Source organism: Solea solea, chromosome 1, assembly GCF_958295425.1.
Source record: "Solea solea chromosome 1, fSolSol10.1, whole genome shotgun sequence".
NCBI lineage: Eukaryota > Metazoa > Chordata > Actinopteri > Pleuronectiformes > Soleidae > Solea > Solea solea.
The window spans coordinates 39,845,968-39,855,911 of record NC_081134.1 but is presented as its reverse complement, the minus strand read 5'-3'; the positions used below and the strand labels follow the sequence as shown (position 1 = coordinate 39,855,911).

Here is a 9,944-nt window from a genome sequence, read left to right as displayed (position 1 = left end):
ATGTTATGCGGCTACAGGATAAGAGCTTTCCTTGTAAGGAAAGGAGAAGAGTACAAGGCAACCACCTCTTAGAGGAGGAGGGGCCACTGTATGGCTGTGAGAAATTGATATACATTCACACACACAGTGAGAAAGAGACAGGACAAGTGGAGGAGAAGAGTCGCTTCAGTGGGTTTGAGCTGTGAAACCTCCATGAACTAGGAATCTCCACTGTATCAACACACTTTTCTCACCTTGTGCATGTGGAAGCATCATCGTTGTTATTGTTTGTGTTGTTGTTTTACTAGTGAATCGCTTAAAGGAGGCAAAAGGGCTGCATAGATTCTTACATCATCTCTTTATCAGAGAGGGACAGAGTCAGAGAGACGTACATAAGGAGATACAGGAGAGAGGGAGAGAGAGAGGAGGAGAGAGAGAGAAGGAGAAAGGGAGGGAGGGAGTGAGTGTGTGAGGGAGAGAGAGAGAGAGAGAGTCAGTGTAGTCACTGTCTCTCCTCTCAGCCACTTCTCAACTGCGAGGCGAGTCTGGCGGAGCGACTTGAATCAGCACCACCACCCCGCAGGTTTTTTTCTCGCCCTGAGTGTTTCCTCTCCCCTCTCCCGTCCCTGCTGCGTCCACACCGGCCGTGAATATGCAGCGGCTCCGTCCTGCGCAGGGAATGACGTTGTTATTGCCGGTCGCTTTGTGGATTTTCTGCCTTGTCAACGATGTGCGCGGAGCTTTGCCAACAACCGGTAAGTTGTTGTTTATTTTGTTTCATATGTGGAGGTGCCGGGGGTGAGACTTGGAAGGGGGGGAAGCAAAGCGCGTCTGCGTGTCTTCTTGTGTGCGTGGATGGCAGTGAGTGGCGGGGCTGCAGGTTTATTCCCCCCACGGTGATGCCAGCTGGCGAAGAGGAGCCCGAGAGAGAACGGGTTTATCTTCCGAGTTTACACGTGTCGACCCGTCTGCGTCCCCTGTAAACTGATGCCAGAGCCCGAGTCTTTCATTGTTTGTGCCCGGTGGGTGATTTTCATCACGGGTGTGTTTGCGTTATTGTGAATATCTAAGTGGGGTGCTGCTGTGCTCGTGCTGCCTGAATCCCAAGGGAAGAGTTTTAAAAAACATATCTTTACTAATGTGATGCCATATCATTTTTATTTATTTTATTTTATTTTATTTTTTTGATAACAGCTTGGGACGCTGTTTTCAGAAAATGCAAATGAAGGCACAGGTTTTTTGTTGAATCTCTGAATATCCAGGAGGGAGTTGTGGCATAATTAATGGGGCTTCACAGTCAAATTAAAGATTTGTTTTAGGCTCTTTTTTTTAATCCTCGTGTCTTGTACAGTCTGATGGAAGTTGTTGGACGCTAATTGATTTTTAATAAGTCCCCACGTGCAGAAAACTTCAGCCAACTTTTTTGTTTTTATTGTGGTGGTTTAAATCTGCACTGTTTTGCCCTGTGTGGCACATCATCTTGTAATTTTAGTATTTGTTTACACGTTGCTTCTTGTTTTATTATCCTGCTACAACCATTCTCACTTAGTGATTTGTTTATTTATTTATTTATTTATTATCAAATCCAAGTCATGGTCTGTTCATTTCGTTCTCGCGGTTTTCCCCACAAGTAAGTAACTGGCAGTTTCCAGGCTTAATGTGCTATTAAACGTGCCACTTTTGATCCCTCTCGGTTGTATATTTTCATCCACACACTCACTTTGGCGTCATTAGGATCTCGCTGACGTTGACTGAAGGTTCAGTGTGACTGATTCCCACCGGTGATCGCCGGGGCTTCATGAATGTGTCCGGGGACGCGCCTCATTAATCATCCCGCAGGACGGACAACAGCGATGAGACACTCGGGGGCCCGTCTGTGCGCGCCCGCACGCGCTTGTGTGATGCGCCGTGCGCGTGGAGCCAGTGTGTGACAGAGAGGAAAAGAGACAGGGAGAGTAAGGGGAGATAAAACATCACGTCTTTTTCTTTTCCTTTTTTTTCCTCCCCTCTCTCGTCTTCCAAAGCGGTTACTCAGTGGAGCGACCTCACAGCCAATAGGTGTCATGGTGGTGAAACTATTTATAAAACGCTATTGATTCTTTTATGGAAATCATTAGTCGTCTCGCACCCTTCAATTGGCAGAAATGACTGGGTCAGCCACAGTGTCCCTGGAGCAAGAAGACATTCAGTGTCTTGTTAAAAGACAGTTCCGCTGGGGGCTGGAACAAGGCTGATTTAAAGACTAGTAATGCATTAAATTTAAGCTGTAGCCTATGGACCTGTTGTAAGCCGGAAAAGTCTATCTAAATGATGTTCTTTCATAAATTTCATGGGAAAAATGTGGGAAAATTTTAAAGCCGGAAGCAGAAATAATCAGTAAAAGGTCACTGTAAACTGATAGGCTGTGTCTTAAATTTCCCTTTATGTCATATACTGTATTTTCACCATCAAGAATGGGAAAAAATATGTAGACTGTGAGTAGTTTTTCACACTCAGTTTCTTTAGAAATTTAATACGTCTTGCATTATTTCAAGAGAGTGAGAGAGAGGGATTATCTGTGTGTGGCGAAGGCTCAGTATGATTTGTACTAGGGATGAGCCAGTAAGATATACTCCGAATTGGTATATAGGTCTAACTGGGCAAAATCACTGGATCGTAAGTCAGGAAAAATAAAAGAAGAGTAAAAATCTATGCCCAAACCCCATATTTCACATAAATGCATCATAAAGCACGGGCTGTTTGGATATCTCTTCCTAATTGGAGCAGGATATTTGTTTCACATTTAGACCATTATGTTTTTGAAATGGCTGGTTATGGCGTGGTGGTAAATACATGAAAACAAATGAGTTGTTAACAGCTTAGTAGTTTTAAAAGATGTAATACAACTATACAGGGCTTTTATCTGTACAGATACTCAAGGGTGAGATGTCAGGGAAAAGGAAAAGCTATACATAATTTGCACAGGTGATGCTGTGTGTGTGTGTGAGACATTCATAAATGGGATGTTGAATTGGACCAGCCGTGCTGACTTTATCCCTCCTCGGTGACTAGATGTGAAACACTCGGGGGGGATCCGACAATGTCATTGTGACCAATGGTCTGAGGCGCGGACTAAAAAAGATTAACATTTCCATCCTACCGCCGCAGACACACTCACACACTTAAAGTCAATGGACTGGTTGACCTACCGACAAGGTTCGGTCTCCCATGTGCACAGTAAAAATGCTGAGGTATGTCGCAATGTAAAGAGGGGGAGAACGAGAGCAGTGAAGAGAAATATAAGTCTATATGTGTGTTTTATCCATGTGGGTTATTTCTGTGCACTTGCGTTTTCTTGTACAGTATCATACACTGTAAGATTTGCTCCTACACAAATTTGGCCCGAAGCGTCTGTGGCACCTCCATAAATGGCAAACACAGTGATGATTTCTTAAGATCTTGTTTGTGCCAATGAAATTAAAGGAGCGCACACAAAAGTGTATGTATGTATGTATGTATGTCAGGGCGTTTGAACATAAAACATCTTCTTAGCACTAAGTTGTATGTACACAACCACAGATGCTCACACAGCTGAATAAGCGTAGACCACATTTGTCCTTGTTGTTCTTGAGCTGTAAACATTCTAATTGTCAATGAACAACATGTGAATTTGCGATTGTTGTTGTCTCATAATCACTGGGACTTAACTTTAAATCTTTTTTTTATCATTTGCAATTAAAAATAAACATGCTTTCCTGATTAAGATGTTTCACCCAGAACACATCAGACAGGGCTGTAGGAGTGGGAGTATGTTTTATAATGGCACAGAAGTTACAGTATTGTTGTTTTAAAGTTTTATAAAATTAAATTATATATAATTGCTTCATGCCTCTCCATATATTCCCATGTGCCATCATGTTCCACTATAATGAGAGCAGGTCTGAACAATTAAACCCGTCATTTTCAAATCAAGATTGTTTGAAACAACACAATTAACAAATTACAAAGACTACAGTTTATTTATTGATTTTTTTACGTTTGATTTTGATTGTTCTAGGGCTGCAACAATTATTCAGTTCATTGATTATTAAATGAATCGCCAGATATTTTGATATAATCATTTCCAGGATCAAAATATTTCCAGATTTTCTGACGCGTTACGGACCAAACAAATATTCAATTAATTGAGAAAATAGTTGAGCGATTATGAAAAGAATCTTTATTTGCTGGCCCTTGTTCCGTCTAAAAGAATGTACCAACATGCATGTGGGAAACAATTTATATCTTTATTCTTATCCTCGCTGTAGGATTGTAGAGAAATGAATATTTAGATTTTCTCATGGTAACACGCTCCAACACATTTCAACTCTTGAACTGAACTTTGACTAAAAACATCACAAATCAAATCACAATTGCAATGTCTGTCAGAAAAATAACAGTTCCCCTCATCGTTCAGCCATAAATGAGGGTCTGCGGTTATCTGGCGTGCCATATATGGGTTCACATTTACATCTCATTCACAGCGTTGTCTTTCCTGGAGCGTACGCACCATTGCAGACGTAGGTGGATGACGACATTAACATCATGCGTCAACCTCAGTGGTGGATGCGGGAGCGATGAATCGGCTTTTAATCTACCTTGAACTCTTCAGTTTTGCTTTTGCACCATTACTGTTAAGCACTCACTTTTTCCACGCCGGTGCAGAGAATGTTAAAAATGCAAAGCCTTTCCTTTCGCATGTAGTAAGGAACGTGTCTGTAAGTCTCAGTGACACTGTGGGTGGATAAATGGGATGCCCCCGGAGCCTGTCTGTTATAGAATCAGATTACCCTTTTCTCATCTCATTAACTATGTCAGGCCATTTGACATTGACATCAATCTGGTTGCACCTCCAGGGCCACGCAGGGCAAGTCATGGTTTCCTGTTCTTTAATATTATTAATTATATACCACATTAAGCAAAATTAAGATATTTAGTCACATCTCGTTGCCAACACAGATGTCTTTAGGTGACACGGAAGCAGTCATAGATCTTATTATTTTTTTTGTGTGTCTATGTGTGTGTGATGGCTCCCATCAGGAGGTGGTTATAATAGGATTGTGGCTGGAGGAAGCAAACTGGTTTGGCTCAGATTAGATCAGCTCAGTGGTGTTTAGCTTTGCTTGGCCCCTGTGCTTTTGTGTGTATGTGCACCCGTTTGTGTTTAGGGCATGCGTTTGTGTGTGTGTGTGTGTCTCCACATTAGTGGATTTATCATCCACTGAGACAAGTGAGTCAGAGCGTGAAAACAAGGTGTAGTTCTTAATTGCACTGCAATTTCACTCTTCCACCGCTTGCGTTCATGTCCGAATCACTTCCTGCCTCTCTTGTTTTCTAGTTTTCCATAACTGTGCCTGAGTCTCTTTTTTTATTCTCTGGTAGCTATTCATTGCTCTTGTCTTTTTACTCCTTAAAAAAAAAAAATAAATAAATAAAAAACTCCAATCAAAAGGAAACCTACGCTCCTTGCACGCTTTCTTTCATCTGTCGTATTCCTAATCACCCCTGGTGATTTTCTCTCTCATTCCTTCTCCTCCCCCAGTAGTCCAATGTTTCCCCTAGTCTTCCTCTAATCATTACATTCAGTTTTTATACCTCTCGCCTCCTTCCCCTTCTCTTGTGCTTAAGCATCTCTAATTCTTTCTATCCCTTCCCAGCTCTCCTCAGTGGTTTTATCATCGGTCCATAATCACTTTCCTCCTTTCTTGTACTTTCTTCTCTACTCTTTTTTTTTTTTTTTTCATCCGCCCAATCTCTCTGCTCTCAATCTGTCCCCTTTTCTCTCACGCCTGATTACAAATATGCTAAGAAATAAGACCCTGCTAGCCACTTTTCAAGGGAGTGGTGATGCATCTGCTTGAATGCTCATGCAAACTACCAGAGCAGCATTTACTTTGAGTGTGTTTGTGTCTGTATAACAACCAGACTGTCGTAGATCACGGCTGGAGACACACACATCTACACTAAAATCACCACTCTCTTTTTAACGCAGCTCTGAAACATTGCTTACCCTGTCAGTGCATACATATTTGACCATGATCAGAGGTTTCCTGTCGATGTTCACCAGGTTTGTTCACATCTCACAAGGAATTTTGGTCCACTCCTCTTTTCAGATACTCTCCAAACCCTGAAGGTTTTGAGGCTTGGCAACTCAAAGTTTCAGCTCCCTCCACATATTTTCTATGGGATCTAAGGGTCTGGAGACTGGCTAGGCTACTCCAGGACCCTAATGTGCTTCTTCTTAAGCCACTGTTGCCTTGGCTGTATATTTTGGGTCATTGCCATGCTGGAAGACCCATCCATGACCCGTCTTCAGTGTTATTCCTGAGGCCAAGAAGATCTCATCTAAGATTCTACGGTACATGGCCCCGTTCATCGGTCCCTCAGGAGAAACAGCACCAAAGCATAATGCTCCCACCTCCATGTTTGACAGTGAGAATAGTGTTCATATTCAGCATTTCTCTGCCTCCAAACACGGCGAGTAAAGTTGATGCCCCAGTGCTGAATTTTGGTCTCGTCTGACCGCATCACATTCTCCCAAGCCTTCTCTGAATCATTCAGGTGTTCACTGACAAACTTCAGATGGGTCTGTACATGTGCCTTCTTTAGCAGGGGGATCTTGCGGTCACTGCAGGATGTCAATCCATTATGGCGAAGTGTGTTACCAATGGATTTCTTGTGGACTGTGGCCTCAGCTCCCTTGAGATCATTAACAAGCTCCTTTCCGTGTAATTCTGGCCTGATCCCTCATCTCTCTCAGAATCATCCTTAGGTGAGATCTTGCATGGAGCTCCAGAGCGAGGGTGATTCACCTTTATCTTGCCAACAGTGGTCTCTTTCTCACCAAGCTTCTTGCTGATGGTCTTGCAGCCCATTCCAGCCTTGTGCAGTTCTACAGTCTCTACCCTGATGTCCCTTGACAGCCTTTGGTCTTGGCCATAGTGGTGGAGAGGTTTGAATGGAAGAGATTGATTCTGTGACCGATGTCTTTTATACACACCACAAGTTGAGATTAGGAGCACTTTCTTAAGAGGGACAGGACTAATTTGTGTGCCTCATGGGCACATAACCAGTTTGTGTGGGTCAGAATTCTTGTTGGTTAGTTGGGGATCAAGTACTTATTTCACTCGATCAAATGCAAATCAATTTATAACACTTATTTTAAGTTTTAAGTTATTTTAAAAGTTTTTTACATTATTGATATTCTGTCTCTCTCTTTTAAAATAAACCTACCATGAAAATTATGGACGGTGAATTTCTTTGTCAGGGGGTACACTTACAAATTCAGCAGTGAATCAAAGTATTATTCTCCCCACTGTATAGTTGCTGAAACATCCATTCTCTCAGATACAATAAAAAAGGTGTTTTGCTTTTTTTCTCATTAAGGTAAGCTTGCAGGCATAGCAAACATCTAATGGTAAGAAATGCATTGTCATAGCGACCATGACTGTTCTTTTTCAGTTTCAAACTATTCCCTGTATCAGTCTCCTTGAAGAATTGAAATATCTCTCTTCTAAGTGAACACTACTGTGATGCTATGTTTCATCTTGGGAGCAAGGCCACAGTGAAACAAACATACACTGACAAGACACGCAGCATAATTCCCTTAGTAATGTCAGTAATGCAACACACGCACACATTTACAGAGGCCCACACCATGCAGCTCTCTCAAACCACATATAAACACACACACTGACTGTGTGTTTGTAAGGGGTGGGTCAATATATCTATTCGGTGATATATCGCCGTCCTTCCTTGTGTAGTACGATAATTGATACGCCAGGGCAAATTTTGAGTAGCGTCGCTACTTCAAGTCGTTAAGAGATGCCCCGTCCACATTCAATACATAGACTTTATGTACTTTGTTCTCTATGTTGTTAATAAATAGAGAAATCCTGCACTTTCAACTTTCCACGGATGTCTTCAGTTCGACAGATATTGTGATGTATCGTTATATGATTGTCTTGCAATATAGTGATTCTCTCAGAACCGTTATATCAGGATATTATTGGTATCTCTTATCCTATTATATCTTATCGTATCGTGAAGTACCCAGTGATTCCCACCCCTAGTGTCTGTGTTTCTTTGATTGTTAGGGGAAATTTAGCCTCAAAATCATCTTTGGGTTCATTTTGGTCACTCCTTACAACCTCAAAGGATATTTTAAGGGCTAGAGTTGGAATTACTTTTACATTATAGTTAGAATACTGGGTGGGATAGGTGTTTGTTTGTAATGTTTAAGGTAAGGGTAAGTCGGGTAGAGAATGTATTACATTTAGGAGTATCCTTGCAGGCATGTAGGACCTGAAAGGTATTTGAGTGGAATCTGTTCACATTAGAACCTGACAGAATCTATCTAACTTGTTCAACAAAGGTCTCCGACAAGGAGAGAATGGAAGAGAAGAGAAGAGGCGGTATTTTATCAGAAATAAGAGAAAGATGAGGAGAGACGGCAGAGGCAAAGATGGTCAGGCAAGAGGAATTTCTTCTGATACCTTGTCATTCAATATTACTGTTATTATAATCGTGCAGCTGTTGCATTAGTCAGAAAATGGTCCACGCTGTCACTTAATACTTCACTTTGCATTTCAAGTTAGTGCGAATAAACTTCGCTTATTTTCCTCATTATTATTATTATGATTGAAACTATCTCTGTGGAATCAGTAGGAGCAGTGTGAACACAATGAATCTGGGGGAAGCAGAAATATATGCAATAAACTTAATTCTATTATTAATATTATTATTATTTGTTAAGGAAGGTTGTAACCTGGCATATAGAAGATGAGACTCTGCTAACCTGAGTTCATGCTGAGCTGTAACCTGACCTCGCTCAGCTTTAAAGGCCTAGCTCTGCAAAGCCAACTGAAATCTCCAGCTCAGGTTTGAATTCTTGAGACTGGTGCTTATTCTGGTGCTTACCTGTAAAAAGTTGTTTTTCTTCTTTAGTCCTTGTACAGAATAGAGTTAAACATTGTGTTTGTTTATCCTTTTGCTGTAGTAATTTATGAAGATAATAAACCGGTATGTTCAGTCAGTCCGTTCTCATTTCATGACCGTCACATCCCTCGTCATCAATATTAATAAAATAACGGTCCATCTGAGTATGAGAAAACGGTAAATATCTGCTCAACCTAACCTGAATGTTTAGCCTAACCGTAGTCCTTTTTTTTGGCCCTAACCTCAATCTCCTATCTTGGTCCTTAATCCTAACCCCTACTCTGATTTTATTTTATCTCTGCCCGGATTATCTAAATGCGTCGCCAGTGGGTTTACGATGCTGAGGTATGTGACAGAATGTCAGTATATAAACAGGTTTAGTGAGTGGGCTTCAAATGTGTTTGCAGAAATATTGAAATCTCTGAGGGTTGTTGAATGCATCTTGTAGCTTGAGGTTAACAGGCTGTGGACCTTATTACTCACACTAGCTTTCATAGTTTGGAGCTTGTTTGTTTTCTTGGAATGAAGATTTGCAAACAAGATCATGTCTGATCCATACAGTAAATGTAACTTAAAGTCTGTTGTGTAGATTTGGCTGGAGCACATATGGCTTTCCTTCCCTCTTAAAGACAGTGGTGAAGTTAGTTTGAGGAAAACAAACCGGTGTTGGATCTGAAAGAGTCATTGTGTGGAATAGCCAACTTGCGTCATAAGTCCCGATTGTGTTCTAGTGCTGTTTTACTGAGTCTTTAAGCAGTTGTTTTGTTATTAATCACATATTTTTATTACATAAGGGGTTTTTTAATGAGCAAATGTTGCTGTTTTTGTGCAAGGCATGATATTAGCCAGGAGCAACCAGGAGCAACCAGGAGCCTCCATGCAGAGCGGTGAGCTGTGTATCCACATGATGAACGAGGCAGAGCAGCCGTCAGCCACTATTGGATCCAGGGTCTGCTGATGCTGATAGGTTGTGAAATGTCCTGTCAGAGCTGATTAATCGGCTAAACAAT

The 9,944-nt window shown here is 41.4% G+C and overlaps 1 protein-coding gene across 1 annotated transcript in view; it reads left to right on the top strand.

Moving 5' to 3' along the window:
- The first annotated feature begins 479 nt into the window (after positions 1-479).
- The window catches only part of cntnap2a (contactin associated protein 2a), a 307,312-nt gene continuing 297,847 nt past the window's right edge, over positions 480-9,944 (top strand). Inside the window, exon 1 of the mRNA XM_058623391.1 lies at positions 480-734. Within this exon, the coding sequence (XP_058479374.1) occupies positions 632-734 (103 nt within the window). The 5' untranslated portion in view covers positions 480-631. The remainder of the gene's footprint in view (positions 735-9,944) is intronic.